Source organism: Ovis canadensis, chromosome 7 (assembly GCF_042477335.2).
Source record: "Ovis canadensis isolate MfBH-ARS-UI-01 breed Bighorn chromosome 7, ARS-UI_OviCan_v2, whole genome shotgun sequence".
Lineage (NCBI taxonomy): Eukaryota > Metazoa > Chordata > Mammalia > Artiodactyla > Bovidae > Ovis > Ovis canadensis.
In genome coordinates this window covers 33,961,233-33,977,273 of record NC_091251.1, presented here as the reverse complement: position 1 = coordinate 33,977,273, position 16,041 = coordinate 33,961,233, and the positions used below count along the sequence as shown (strand labels likewise).

Below are 16,041 nucleotides of genomic sequence, written 5' to 3'. Positions count from 1 at the left end.
GGGAGATGGAATAAAAAAATAATAAAGTTGAGATCATTGGTACTCTTTCTAGATTCTAGTAAATGTACATCCCTGAATGACTGCTGGGAGGCAACTGTCCCTCATTTGTAGAAGAAAATTGGGAATTTATTAAAAAGGAGATGGGTAGAGGTACAGAGTGAAAGCCTTACTTCTCATCAACATACAAGTTTGGAAACGCTGATTTCTGGCATGGTGCTCAAGTTGAGGTCCTTCTTTAGCACAATGACATTCTGAATTCAGTAAGAGCCTCTTTTCATTAGCTAGCCAACTTGACTGTTACCACATACTTTGGGAGAATCTTACTTCACGCCCGTGAGAACCAAACATTTTTTTCCCTTTCCTCTCTAGAAAAATGTGCTGTTTGTGGAACTGCCTGCAAGTATCTGGCTCTTTCTGATAATGTAAGTTTTTCCTTCTCTGTCACAATCTTATTCTGTTTCCTGGTATATAGAAAGTATACAAAGAATACAGTGAGTATGAACTGAAAGTTGGGGGGAATTCCGTGTCGGTTCAGTGGTTAGGACTCAATTCTTTCACTGCAGACCTGGGTTCAATCCTTGGTCAGGAAACTTAAGATCACCAAGCCACACCATGCAGCCCCAAAAAAGAAACAAAATGCGTAGATAACAATTGAGGGGGAAAAGGAGGTAAACAAGAGATAGAAGAATTATTTGTGGGTTTGTGGCTACTGCCACAGAAGCGTGAGGTAAGGAGGATTAAGACATACGGTCAACATCTCCTGGTTCAGTAGTGATCACACTCTTACCTAGCGCAGTGAAATTCTATTTGGTGCTTTAGAAAGGGTGGTACATCTTTAACCATATTTGCCAGTATTTTATTTCATTCCATTGTGATGTGTCTTATTCTCTTCATAGCTGAAACCTCAGGAGAAGATGTACTTCAAAAACCCTGTGGAGACAGCTTTGCAATATTTTAGTCACATCTCTCAGGTATGAGAAATAACAGTGAAGACAGCCTGATTTTCCAGGCAAGTTATAATTGCATCTTATTTCTTTTCTAAAGGTTCTCTTTAAACTGCATTTGTACATTTGTATACAATGGGCAGAAATTGGCTGCCCTATTTGCTTTCTTCCCTGATAGTACAAATCTCAACAATTAACTTTTTACTGACCCAGAATCTGTGATAGGTTGTAAAAACCACTATGTAGCTGAATCTTATAGCTCCTAGTTCTATTAAGTAATTTTTGAGGATAAAGATGCTTCTCAGTTCAGTTCCGTTCAGTCGCTCAGTCGTGTCTGACTCTTTGCGACCCCATAAATCACAGCACGCCAGGCCTCCCTGTCTATCACCATCTCCTGGAGTTCACTCAGACTCACGTCCATCGAGTCCGTGATGCCATCCAGCCATTTCATCCTGGGTCGTCCCCTTCTCCACCTGCCCCCAATCCCTCCCAGTATCAGGGTCTTTTCCAATGACTCAACTCTTCGCGTGAGGTGGCCAAAGTACTGGAGCTTCAGCTTTAGCATCATTCCTTCCAAAGAAATCCCAGGGTTGATCTCCTTCAGAATGGACTGGTTGGATCTCCTTGCAGTCCAAGGGACTCTCAAGAGTCTTCTCCAACACCACAGTTCAAAAGCATCAATTCTTCGGCGCTCAGTCTTCTTCACAGTCCAACTCTCACATCCATACATGACCACAGGAAAAATCATAGCCTTGACTAGACGGAACTTAGTCGGCAAAGTAATGTCTCTGCTTTTGAATATACTATCTAGGTTGGTCATAACTTTCCTTCCAAGGAGTAAGTATCTTTTAATTTCATAGCTGCAGTCACCATCTGCAGTGATTTTGGAGCCCCCAAAAATAAAGTCTGACACTGTTTCTACTGTTTCCCCATCTATTTCCCATGAAGTGATGGGACCAGATGCTATGATCTTCATTTTCTGAATGTTGAGCTTTAAGCCAACTTTTTCGCTCTCCTCTTTCACTTTCATCAAGAGGCTTTTTAGCTCCTCTTCACTTTCTGCCATAAGGGTGGTGTCATCTGCATATCTGAGGTTATTGATATTTCTCCCAGCAATCTTGATTCCAGCTTGTGTTTCTTCCAGTCCAGCGTTTCTCATGATGTACTCTACATATAAGTTAAATAAGCAGGGTGACAACATACAGCCTTGACATACTCCTTTTCCTATTTGGAACCAGTCTGTTGTCCCATGTCCAGTTCTAACTGTTGCTTCCTGACCTGCATACAGATTTCTCAAGAGGCAGGTCAGGTGGTCTGGTATTCCCATCTCTTTCAGAATTTTGCACAGTTCATTGTGATCCACACAGTCAAAGGCTTTGGCATAGTTAATAAAGCAGAAATAGATGTTTTTCTGGAACTTTCTTGCTTTTTCGATGATCCAGCGGATGTTGGCAATTTGATCTCTGGTTCCTCTGCCTTTTCTAAAACCAGCTTGACCATGAGGGAGTTCACAGTTCACGTATTGCTGAAGCCTGGCTTGGAGAATTTGGAGCATTACTTTACTAGCATGTGAGATGAGTGCAATTGTGCGGTAGTTTGAGCATTCTTTGGCATTGCCTTTCTTTGGAATTGGAATGAAAACTGACCTTTTCCAGTCCTGTGGCCACTGCTGAGTTTTCCAAATGTGCTGGCATATTGAGTGCAGCACTTTAACAGCATCATCTTTCAGGATTTGAAACAGCTCAACTGGAATTTCATCACCTCCACTAGCTTTGTTTGTAGTGATGCTTTCTAAGGCCCACTTGACTTCACATTCTAAGATGTCTGGCTCTGGATAAGTGATCACATCATCATGATTATCTGGGTGCTTCTAGGCATCTTCATTATCATTCTGTGCAGATTTAGTGAATCTTCTAAAATTTGCTTTGAATATATAGGTCTGACCCTGTAGTGGACTAAGCAGCCTGGCTTTCAAAGTTTTGCTTATAGACCTAAGTTCAAGAAGAGATTTCTTGTTCTCTATTCTTATTTTTCAATAACCTTTCTTAGAAATGCTTATATATTTAATTCTTAATTTAGTATTTATAATTAGTTGTCTGAACTTTAGAAGATATTTTTCTTTTCCTGATGCATAATATGTTGTCATGCTATTGACTCTGTCAGGAGCAATCGAGTTGTGGAAGGAGGTGAAGAGGAGAGAGGACAGATTTGAGAGAGTTCCCAAATTGTAAAAATCTCGGTTTTTCACTTTCACTCTTTAGTTCTCCACCAAGATCTTTTCATGGCCTCATGGGATTCTTATCTGGGCATGTTTCTTGAGATTTTATCGCTATTTTTCTTCTCTATTCTTCTCATTATTTTGAGTTATTCTTTTATTAAACATGAAGATGGTCCTCTGTCATATTTGGCTGAAGAGAGTAGATTTCATTTTTCTTCGATGTCTCCCCTTTGATGTCATCGTCCTGACTCTGGAGATGGAGGAGGGGAAATGAGGGCTTTCACGGCATCCTATTTTAGCTGCTTGGGTGAACCATCATATTTGAGATACTATTTAACATTATGAGGAGATAAAATCCAGCTGAGACTTAAGCAGAAATGTAAACAAGGTCACATGAACAAGAGAAAGAGCAGAGCTTTGGTTAATAACTAAACGAAGGATTAGTTAATGATCAGTAGAGAAATTATATGTAGTCTGAATTCTACCTAATCATGGGACCAATTACACATGGTCAAGTAATCAAGATAAAATACATGGAAAAGGTCAGTTAATCATCACTTTAGTGAAGTGCCAGTTTGGTAAAGTCAGCAATGTCTGAAAATGTGTTTTCTTAATCTGTGAAGTTGAGTAACTGATCCAAGTAATGTCTAGATTGTCTTTTGCTCGCATTTTCTTTCCTCAGTCAGACTTTTACTGACTCATCTCAAGTAGCAGCCTCAAGTATACTTATCCTGCTTTATTTTTCATTGGAAATCTTATCTCTGACATTTTATATTTGTTATTGTCTGAATTCTGCTCTGCTTTCTCGTAGCATAATGTGTTCAAGGTTCATCCATGTAAAAATATTAGAACTTCATTAGTATTTCATTCCTTTCTATGACCAAGTAATAATATAGATGGATACACATTTCATGTATTCATTCATCAGTTAAGGGACATTTAAGTTGTTTCCACCTTTTGATTATTATTAATAATGCCATGATGAACATATGTGTACAGTTTTTGTGTGGACATATATATTCATATCTCTTGGATATATACATAGGAATTAAATCACTGGGTCAAATGGTAGTTCTGTGTTTAACTTTTGAATCTGCCAGACTGTTTTCCCAAGTGCTTGCCTATTTTACATTTTTACCAGCAGTGTGTAAGAATTTTTATCTCCATATTCTAATCAATATTTGTTTTATCTATCTTTTTAAATTATAATCATCTTAGTGGTATGAACTTGTACCCTGGTGTGGTTTTGATTTGCATTTAGAATTGATGCTTTTGAACTGTGGTGCTGGAGAAGACTCTTGAGAGTCCCTTGGACTGCAAAGAGATCCAACCAGTCCATTCTGAAGGAGATCAGCCCTGGGATTTCTTTGGAAGGAATGATGCTAAAGCTGAAACTCCAGTACTTTGGCCACCACATGCGACGAGTTGACTCATTGGAAAAGACTTTGATGCTGGGAGGGATTGGGGGCAGGAGGAGAAGGGGACAACAGAGGATGAGATGGGTGGATGGCATCACCGACACAATGCACATGAGTTTGGGTGAACTCCAGGAGTTGGCGATGGACAGGGAGGCCTGGTGTGCTGAGATTCATGGAGTCGCAAAGAGTCGGACACAACTGAGAGACTGAACTGATGATTAATGATGTTGAGCATCTTCTTGTGTATTTATTGGCTATTTATTTGTCATCTTTAAAGTGATGTCTATTCAGATACTTTGCCCTTGCCCATTTTTTTTAAAGATTGTCTTTTTACTATTAGTTTATTAGTTGTAAGAGTTCTTTATATATTCTAGGTACAAGTCCTTTTCCAGATATATGATTTGCAAACATTTTCTTCCATTTTGTTGGGTGCTTTCCACTCTAAAATTAAGAAATAAAATAGGGTTTCCCTGGTGGCTCAGTGGTAAAGAATCCGCCTGCCAATGAAGGAGACTTGGGTTCGATCCCTCGTCCAGGAAGATCCCACATGCTGAGGAGCAACTAAGCCCGTGCGCCACAACCATTGAGCTTTTGTTCTAGAGCCTGGGAACCACAACTACTGAGCCGCAACTACTGAAGCCTGCTCTTTGCACCTACAGAGTAGCCACCACTGGCTGCAACTAGAGAAAAGCCCGCACAGCAAGGAAGACCCAGCACAGTCAAAATTAAATACAAATTACTTAAAAAAAAAGAAAATAAATGTTCATTCAGTCAGTTCAGTTCAATTCAGTCGCTCATTCGTGTCCGACTCTTTGTGACCCCATGAATCGCAGCACGCCAGGCCTACCTGTCCATCACCAACTCCCGGAGTTCACTCAAACTCATGTTCATTAAGTAAATTCAAATAGGAAGAACAGATAAGATGGGGTATCAGTAAAGCAGGAAATAAAGAGAGAGAAGATATTGAGAGAAGAAGAGGAAAAGATGTAAATTCACAAAGAAGGACAAATTCAGAGCAAAAGGCATAAATGAAAATACAGAAAAAGACATTATTTTAATGTTTGGATAGACAAATATGTCTTGAAAGGTCAGTAAATATTTAGGCTTTACAGGCCATGCAGTCTCTGTTGGAGCTACTCAACTCTGCTGTTATAGCATAGCAGCAGCCATAGGCAGTCTGTAAACAAATGGGCACGACCATATTCTAGCAAAAGGCAAAGGAGAAAAGGAAAGATATACCCATTTGAATGCAGAGTTCCAAAGAATAGCAAGGAGAGGTAAGAAAGCCTTCCTCAGTGATCAATGCAAAGAAATAGAGAAAAACAATAGAACAGGAAAGACTAGAGATCTCTTCAAGAAAACTAGAGATACCAAGGGAACATTTCATGCAAACATGGGCACAATAAAGGACAGAAATGGTATGGACCCAACAGAAACAGATGTTAAAAGGAGGTGGCAACAGTACACAAAAGAACTATACAAAAAAGATCTGATCAATAGTTGCCTGACATTGAAGTCATATGTTTTGCTAACATACATAAATAACTACCATACAAGTCGTTTGAATAAAATCAAGACCCGATCTCATCAATAGACCAGACCAGTTTTCCATCCCTCACTTGAATTTAAACATCGAACAACTGAGATAATCAATGATGCCTTTGAAGAAAGGTATTGTTTAATTGAAGATTATTTATAAAACTTTGGAAACAGTATAGTTGAGTTCTTTGTCACTACTGAGCAAGTTGAAGAACTTAAGCCCCAATGTAAGAGATAATATTGCTTTGATTACATACTGTTCAACCCAAAAGTTTCTGACTGCGCTGCACAGCATGTGGAATCTTAGTTCATCAACCAGGGATGGAACTCATGCCCCTTAAAGTGGAAGCATGGAGTCTTAACCACTTGACCACCAGGGAAGTCCCCTGCTTTTGATAAGGAAGCATTTAGAAAAACAAAATTTTTTGCACAAATCTCTTTGAGCATCATAATTACTCTTGCAGTTACAAATCTGAACATGTAACTGCCTTTTCAAAACCCTTTGATGGTTTCCTATCACCTGTTTCCAACTCTTCAGAGTGACACCTAGTTCCCTTAAGATCTGGTTCCTCCAAATCTTCTCTCTCCAATGTCATCCACAGCTACCACTTCACATTTTACGTACCACATAAGTTCTTATGTAGGTTATTTATTACCTAACCTATAGGGTAGGTTTAGTTCTTTGCAGTTCTTTTATACACTATGTTGTGTATAACAGTTTTGTATCTCTGTGCCTGGAACGCTTGACTTCCACACTAAAATCACCTCTTAATTATTGTTTCTATGCTTTATACATACTTCTGTTTTTCATATCACCTTTTGTTTTAGTTACTGATTCATACTTCTGAATGTCTCTTGTACAATATGGTGAGGAGCTACAAAAGTACAAGGGTTCATATTATCCCTCTTAGTATTTCCTATTCCTTGTATCCATCACCCTGCTTCACCAATTCTTAGCTCATGGCCAGTCTTCCTTTTTCTGGACCACCCCATCTAGATTATTTTGAAGCCAAAATCAGATATCATATCATTTCAATTTGTAAATATCTCAGAGCTTGTCTCTAAAAGATAGGTACTCTTTTCTTAAATATAACCACATCATGATAAAATAATTCCTTAATATTATCCATTAATCAGTTAATATTCAGTTTCCTCAGTGTCTCATTATTTTTTTCAGTTTTATTTATTTATTTTTTACTTTATAATATTGTATTGGTTTTGCCATACATTGACATGAATCTGCCACCGGTGTACATGTGTTCCCCATCCTGAACCCCCCTCCCATCTCCCCATCCCATCCCTCTGGGTCATCCCAGTGCACCAGCCCCGAGGACCCTGTATCATGCATCAAACCTGGACTGGCGATTTGTTTCACATATAATATACATGTTTTAATGCCATTCTCCCAAATTATCCCACCCTTGCCCTCTCCCGCAGAGTCCAAAAGACTGTTCTATACATCTGTGTCTCTTTTGCTGTCTTGCATATAGGGTTATCGTTACCATCTTTCTAAATTCCATATATATGTGTTAGTATACTGTATTAGTTTTTTTCTTTCTGGCTTATTTCACTCTGTATAATAGGCTCCAGTTTCATCCACCTCATTAGAACTGATTCAAATGTATTCTTTTTAATGGCTGAGTAATACTCCATTGTGTATATGTACCACAGCTTTCTTATCCATTCGTCTGCTGATTGGACATCTAGGTTGCTTCCATGTCCTGGCTATTATAAACAGTGCTGCAGTGAACATTGGGGTACACGTGTCTTTTTCAATTCTGATTTCCTTGGTGTGTATGCCCAGCAGTGGGATTGCTGGGTCATATGGCAGTTCTCTTTCCAGTTTTTTAAGGAATCCACACTGTTCTCCATAGTGGCTGAACTAGTTTGCATTCCCACCAACAGTGTAAGAGGGTTCCCTTTTCTCCACACCCTCTCCAGCATTGATTGCTTGTAGACTTGATAGCAGCCATTCTGACTGGTGTGAAATGGTACCTCATTGTGGTTTTGATTTGCATTTCTCTGATAATGAGTTAAGTTGAACATCTTTTCATATGTTTGTTAGCCATTTGTATGTCTTCTTTGGAGAAATGTCTGTTCAGTTCTTTTGCCCACTTTTTGATTGGGTCGTTTATTTTTCTGGAATTGAGCTGCAGGAGTTGCTTGTATATTTCTGAGATTAATTATTTGTCCATTGCTTCATTTGCTAGTATTTTCTCCCATTCTGAAGGCTGTCTTTTCACCTTGCTTATAGTTTCCTCTGTTGTGCAGAAGCTTTTAATTTTAATTAGGTCCCATCTGTTTATTTTTGCTTTTATTTCCAATATTCTGGGAGGTGGATCATAGAGGATCTTGCTGTGGTTTATGTCGGAGAGTGTTTTGCCTATGTTTTCCTCTGGGAGTTTTATAGTTTCTGGTGTTACGTTTAGATCTTTAATCCATTTTGAGTTTATTTTTGTGTATGGTATTAGAAAGTGATCTAGTTTCATTCTTTTACAAATGGTTGACCAGTTTTCTCAGCACCACTTGTTAAAGAGATTGTCTTTTCTCCATTGTATATTCTTGCCTCCTTTGTCAAAGATAAGGTGTCCATAGGTGCGTGGATTTATCTTTGGGCTTTCTCTTTTCCATTGATCTATATTTCTATCTTTGTGCCAGTACCGTACTGTCTTGATGACTATGGCTTTGTAGTAGAGACTGAAGTCAGGCAGGTTGATTCCTCCAGTTCTATTCTTCTTTCTCAAGATTGCTGTGGCTATTCGAGGTTTTTTGTATTTCCATACAAATTGTGAAATTATTTGTTCTAGTTTTCTGAAAAATAGCATTGGTAGCTTGATAGGGATTACATTGAATCTATAGATTGCTTTGGGTAGTATACTCATTTTCACTATATTGATTCTTCCAATCCATGAACATGTTATATTTCTCCATCTATTTGTGTCCTCTTTGATTTCTTTCACCAATGTTTTATAGTTTTCTATATATAGGTCTTTTGTTTATTTAGGTAGATATATTCCTAAGTATTTTTTTCTTTTCATTGAAATGGTGAATGGAATTGTTTCCTTAATTTCTCTTTCTGTTTTCTCATTGTTAGTGTATAGGAATACAAGGGATTTCTGTGTGTTGATTTTATATCCTGCAACTTTACTATATTCATTGATTAGCTCTAGTACTTTTCTGGTCGAGTCTTTAGGGTTTTCTATGTAGAGGATCATGTCATCTGCAAACAGTGAGAGTTTTACTTCTTCTTTTCCAATTTGGATTCCTTTGATTTCTTTTTCTGCTCTGATTGCTGTGGCCAAAACTTCCAAAACTATGTTGAATAGTAGTGATGAGAGTGGGCACCCTTGTCTTGTTTTTTACTTTAGGGGAAATGCTTTCAATTTTTCACCATTGAGGATAATGTTTGCTGTGGGTTTGTCATAGATAGCTTTTATTATGTTGAAGTGTGTTCCTTCTATTCCTGCTTTCTGGAGAGTTTTTATCATAAATGGATGTTGAATTTTGTCAAAGGCTTTCTCTGCATCTATTGAGATAACCATATGGTTTTTATTTTTCAGTTTGTTAGTGTGGTGTATTACATTGATTGATTTGTGGATATTGAAGAATCCTTGCATCCCTGGGATAAAGCCCACCTGGTCATGATGTATGATCTTTTTAATATGTTGTTGGATTCTGTTTGCTAGAATTTTGTTAAGGATTTTTGCCTCTATGTTCATCAGTGATATTGGCGTGTAGTTTTCTTTTTTTGTGGCATCTTTGTCAGGTTTTGGTATTAGGGTGATTGTGGCCTCATAGAATGAGTTTGGAAGTTTACCTCAGTGTCTTATAATTATTTTAAAACTTTTAATTGGTTTCAATAAATTCTATATAACTGAGTTGATTTTTTGTCTCTTAACGTTAATGGTCTTTTGTGCTGTAAGGCTGTTCATAGCATGGATTTTGCACATTGTATCTGCCTGGAGTCATTTAATGCACTTGTTTATCCTCTATATTTTCTCTAAGCTAATAGTTATGTAGGCTTAATCAGAATCATTTAAGTTGAGGGGAGGGGATGAGACAAGACTACTTACAACAGTGCTGTGTTCTGCCAAGAGGTATGTAATGATTTTCTGTCTCTCATTTTGTGTGATGGTAGAAGTTGATGAACTTTACATTGATCCATTAGTTCACTGAGTTGCAAGATGCTGATATTTTAATTCTGTCTTCTCATATTTTTTAGCTGAATACTTGGAAAGGAGAAATTTACATTTTTCAACTATATGATTACCTTAAGATATAATTCAAAATTATGGGAATTCCCTGGTGGTCTGTTGGTTAAGATTCTGAGCTTATACCGCAGGGGGAACTACGGTCTAACATGCCACATGGCATGGCCAAAAAACAACAACAACAAAAACAACAGCTAAGACCTGTAGATATTAAGGAACAAGGGAGTCAATTTCACCAAAGATAGATAAAGGAAACTAATAAATTATGAGTACCTAAGAGAGATAGTGAATTTACCAATTTTTTTTTTATATGAAAGTGAAAGTCGCTCAGTTGTGTTCGACCCTTTGCAACCCCATGGACTACACAGTCCATGGGATTCTCCTTGCCAGAATACTGGAGTGGGTAACCACTCCCTTCTCTAGGGGATCTTACCAACCCAGGGTTCGAACCCTGGTCTCCTGCATTACAGGCAAATTCTTTACCAGCTGAGTCACCAGGGAAGCCCAAGAATACTGGAATGGGTAGCCTATCCCTTCTCCAGCAGATCTTCCCAACCCAGGAATCAAACCAGGGTCTCCCACATTGCAGGTGGATTCTTTACCAGCTGAGCTAAATTTATTTATTTGGCTGAGCCCAGTCTTAGTTGTGGCTCTTCGGATCTTTGATCTTTGCTGTGACATGCAAACTCAGTTGTGGCATGTGAAATCTAGTTCCCTCACTGGGGATTGAACCTGGGACCCTTGCATTGGAAACGTGAAGTCTTAGCCACTAGACCAGCAGGGAAGTCCCTACCAATGCTTTTAAAGTAAATTTTTTAAACTTAGCAACTCTTCTACAATTATTCAAAGCATTAAAATTACATGGGAATATAAAACTTCAACTAAAAAATAATGACATTTAAAAGTAAAAATTAGGAAAACCATTCTTTAGCACACACACAGAAAAAAAGCTGGTCAAGCTAATGCTCATTTCCAAAATATATTTTATGAGACGAAAACCCCCTTTTCAATTAAGGCAATAATATGCATAACCACATTGGATCATATGTCTTATCTTAAGAAACCATTGAGCTCCCCTTTACTTCTGTATGGTGACTCTCTCAGTATCTTTCAGTGGTTTCTTCCTTACTTTTCCCAGCCTCTTGGCATTAACTGGATCTAATTCAGAACTGAAATTTAAAAAATACTCTACAGTAAACAAAATAAAAATTATGTCCCATGTTATCAATTCTAAAAGGAGTGGGAATCCAGAGCATGAAGACCATGATGCCTTTACCTGGTCCTAATATGAAGATACAGGAAAGGAGTCTGAGTATTAAAGTAGGTAGTTCCATGCATTGTTCCAATGAAATAAACAATATTTAACACTTGGCATTATACAATGTTTAATGTTATCAACAGAACTACTTTTGTTACTATCTGCTCTATTATTATATGAATAAAATTATCCCAACTAAAAACAAGTAGGCAAAATTTGTCCTAAAGAATCTATAACCTTTTTATGAGGCTGAAGGATTTGAATGAGACAGAATAATAAATTTGCTCACATTTGAGATTTGTAAAATACTGAGATTCATTACTGAGTTTAGAATCTCGTTTAGTAGATATATTTGAAATAGATCAAATATTTGTGCTCTAGCTTTGGGAAAAATCACTTGTTTTCTCCTCTAATTCTTTTTGCTGATGGTTGTTTACTGATTGATCTTTCTTCCTCTTGGAATGGTCACATCTGAGGTTTGGGTGTTAGTTTTTTGGGGTAAGTATGTGAAGCAGGCCTACTTAGCCCTAGGCAAAAGGTTCCTCCAATAGTCTAGTCTTGTTCCCTGAAATTCCACAGTAGGGGAGGGTCTGTTCCCCCTGTACACAGGACTAGGGGAGGAGTAACCCATCTAGGGAAAGATTTGGGCTTTCTTGGCCCCAGCCTGATACTAACAATTTTATCACAAACTGATCCCAAGAGTAGGTTAGGATGTTTGGGGTACTGTCTTTTGGCTATATATTATATCTACCTGTAATATCTATTTCTTTCTAATCCTTTGCCATTTTAGATAACTCTCAGGAGTGAGTGCCTCTTTTTCTGCTTTTGCATTGTTCAAATTTTCTAAACTGAATATGTTTTTACTTTTATTGGAAATAAGAACAATTTAAAAAATAGACTACAGTGAGTTCTTGTCTATATAGAATTAGTTTGTTTTTGAGTAGAAAATTAAGAGTCTGCAGACTGTATAGATTTGGAAGTAGAATTCTTTAGTAAGGTGGCAAAAGCAACTTGCAAATTAGATGAGAATGAAAAGTTTATGGCAAAACTACCAGATCTAGGAAGGACCTCAGACAAAGGGTTTATGGCTTGAATAGGTAGGAAACAGATGAGACATAAATACTGCTGTGTATTCAAAAGTACAGCCTGACAAAGCTAAAACGCTTTCTAAATATTAACTTTTGATCTGATTCAGTAATCCCATGATGGGCGCATCAGTACATCAAATGGTGAATGAAAACAAAAGATAAAATTATTTGCCCATGCCCAGAAATAATATTCAGGAAAAGTCATCTCTGTCTGTGTCTCTTTTCCCTCTACTGTAGCAGTATAAACAGCCTGGAAGTATCTCTGTGTATCTTAGGGAAAGTAAATTGGTTACCAGTGCTCGGCAGTATCTAGGAATGTGGAAGCTGAGTCCAAACCAATTGTAAACAAGTAAGGTCAGAACCAATTCTAAACTTGGAAACTTTTTTTGTTGTTGGTTGTCACCCTTCTTGCTCATGATGAATGGTTATATTTTAAAAGGGCTTATCTGTGTCAGTATTCTCATTAAGATATTAGGAAGGTGTTATTCTGGAAATGTAAAGCATTGGCTTTCCCTAGTTTTGGGGAATCGCGAATTAGGTCAGATGCTCCAAAAGAAAACAATCAGTAGTAGAGTATGAATTGAAGAATTTCTGTTTGTTACTGGAAATAAGGGGAAAGGAGTTATGGGGTTGTATGTCAAAGGCCTGTTTTCCCCTAGTAGGTGTGGAGTTTCCAGAAGAAACAAACTGATCTCCTCATCGCCTTTTATAAGCACAGAATTACAAAGTTAGAAGCAGCCATGCAGGAGTCACAGCAAACACTGACCAACCAGGACAAGTAAGTGACAAATCAGATCGTCCAAGAGCCCTTTCCAGAGAGCCCTTTCCAGAGAAGCTAGAGCCTTTCTATCTTTATGGTTCCAAAGCCTGAACATTGCTTCATGTGTGTTTGTGTTTGTCTTGGATAAGTTCAGTACAGAATTTTGTTCCCTCAGTCTCCATTTTCTTTTTCTCTTTCTTCCCTCTTTACTTTATAGCTTTCCTCTTTTACTTCCATCTGTCAAAAACTGCTTCTTCAGAGAAATCAGACATGGCTTTTTCACAGTAATAATGATGGGAGATAGCATTTAAAATGTTACCTGTAGGAGGATGTATTTTGGAAGTCTTAAGCTAAAAGATGGAATCCCTGACAGAAATGTTCAGACATCTTCAGGCCAGGGGTGCACGTGCAGAAGAGATGCAATTCTGTGTAAAAGCCTCTGAAACCATACCAACTGATGCTTATTTTCTCCACCTGATTCTTCTCACCATCAAAACCCTGCCATTGCTGACCTGAATCACTAGGTCTCTGTCAGAATTATCTTGTATAGTGGCAAACATCTCTCTGGAAGCATTAACTAGATTTGATAATAATAAAAATCAGGAATTTTTTTTTATCCCACTGACGTGCTGAAGCTCACCGTTTCCATCTTTTGCCTAGAGAGCTGTCAGTCTTAAGGAAAGAGAATGGAGAACTAAAGAAATTTCAAGCCATCGTGAAGGTGAATAAAATACATTTTCCATGCTATTATTTTCTTCTCTATTTTGCCCATCTGTCTAGCTGACTGAATAGAATAGTTTTCCATGGCAGGTATTAATTGATAATGTTTGTAAAATAAACATACTATAGTAAATGGACAAGGCCACAGAAGACCTTGAAGGGATGAGAGGACAAAATTTAGCACAGTGGTAACCCATTCTCGAGGAGAAGGCAATGGCAACCCTCTCCAGTACTCTTGCCTGGAAAATCCCATGGATGGAGGAGCCTGGTAGGCTGCAGTCCATGGGGTCGCTAGGAGTCGGACATGACTGAGCGACTTCACTTTCACTTTTCACTTTCATGCACTGAAGAAGGAAATGGCAACCCACTCCAGTGTTCTTGCCTGGAGAATCCCAGGGACGGGGGAGCCTGGTGGGCTGCCGTCTATGGGGTCGCACAGAGTCGGACACAACTGAAGTGACTTAGCAGCAGCAGCAACCCATTCTCGAACATCAGTGAATCATGACATGGCACATGGGGAAGCTGTTTTACAGAGGAGTTATCTGTTGTAACTTAAAATTTCTCTTTAAGAATCCCAAGGCACCTCAGGACCCTTCTTTTCCATCTAACTCTATTTCCTAGACATTTCTCTCTTCCCAAGATTGTTCTTTGTGTTTATATAACGTTCCTTTTGATCTTACTCTTATATTTTCCTTTCTCTGTCCATAGAGTCTCTATATTTCCCCATGTATATCAGTCTTCAGGATTCCCAATGTGTTTTTGTGAAGAGAGACTAAAATTTTCTTCCCCCAAAGCTAAGTGTTTCTAAGGAAACACTGCAGCTGTTTTCTTCTATTGGAAATCTTAATAACCACAACTAGAAGACATTGCAGCTTAGTTATCTGACAAGTAAGATCCATTGATGGGGACTCTTGAGCTAAAGCTTCCTTCACCCCCATTTTTTTCACCTACAGGAATCTCCAAGTTGGTACCAAGGAAGCAGGTCAGTTTTATCAGGCGCCATAGCTTCCCTCTCTGAAAATATCTATCCTTTCTTGACACTTGGCTCTAATGCTTATGTGGGCTCTGAGGTGGAGGAAATGGTTTATGAATTTATCTTTCACTTCTCCATGAAAGAGTTACTCACTGAAAAGCGCTGATGTAAAATCTTGAATGCAGTGCTCACCCTTGACCGTCATCTTATGAAATTCTACTCATCCTTCAAAATTCAGCTCATGTGTCATTTCCTCTGTCAAGACTATTAGGCAGAGTTAGATGTTCTATTATTCATTTATTCAATAAATATTCATTAATTGCCTATTGTTTGTGATGTACTGTGTTAGGTGTTGGGTGTGCATCACCAATTTTTCTAATTATAAATGTCTGTACCCTACCAATCGTGAAATATTTTTAATATCAGCTCTGTATTGATGGATTAAAAAAACATAGCCATTGACTCACAGAAGCTAAAGTCATGTTCTAGCATACTCTGTACTTCTAATACACACATTATAACATTTAACGTTGCTTTTTTATTGTCTCTCTCAGTAAGCCTCTCAAAAATAGAAACCACGTTCTAGTTATTTTTTGTAACCTCAGGATCTAAGATACATGAGCACTAAATAAATGCTTGTGGATAGATGGAAAATGGGATGGAGGGAGTGAGGGAATGGTGAATGTGTAAATGGGTGGATAGATATACGTAAAGTTGAGAGTATCTGGTAAGGCACTAAGGGAAGGAAGAAAGGACTTCTATTACTGGGAATAGAGAAGTGGAGAAGATTTCATTTAGGGAATTGGAGAGCCAAGGAGACCCATATGGAAACCTTGCTTCCACTATGCTCAGAGAGGAGGCTATTATTTTTATAAATAAATGGTGTGATTGATCCTCTAAGGTGGCACCAAG

General features: G+C 38.2%; 1 protein-coding gene across 15 annotated transcripts in view; it reads left to right on the top strand.

Moving 5' to 3' along the window:
• RNF212B (ring finger protein 212B) overlaps positions 1-16,041 on the top strand; it is a 60,254-nt gene that overhangs the window by 30,288 nt on the left and 13,925 nt on the right. For 10 of the 15 annotated variants that reach the window (XM_069597733.1, XM_069597731.1, XM_069597741.1 and 7 more), the window contains 5 exons: positions 370-422; positions 897-971; positions 13,339-13,454; positions 14,097-14,157; positions 15,110-15,138. In XM_069597733.1, the coding sequence (XP_069453834.1) occupies positions 370-422; positions 897-971; positions 13,339-13,454; positions 14,097-14,157; positions 15,110-15,138 (334 nt within the window). Of the gene's footprint in view, positions 1-369; positions 423-896; positions 972-11,567; positions 11,651-13,338; positions 13,455-14,096; positions 14,158-15,109; positions 15,139-16,041 lie in introns of all 15 variants that reach the window. The other 5 variants (XM_069597738.1, XM_069597737.1, XM_069597736.1 and 2 more) reach the window with 2 other exon arrangements.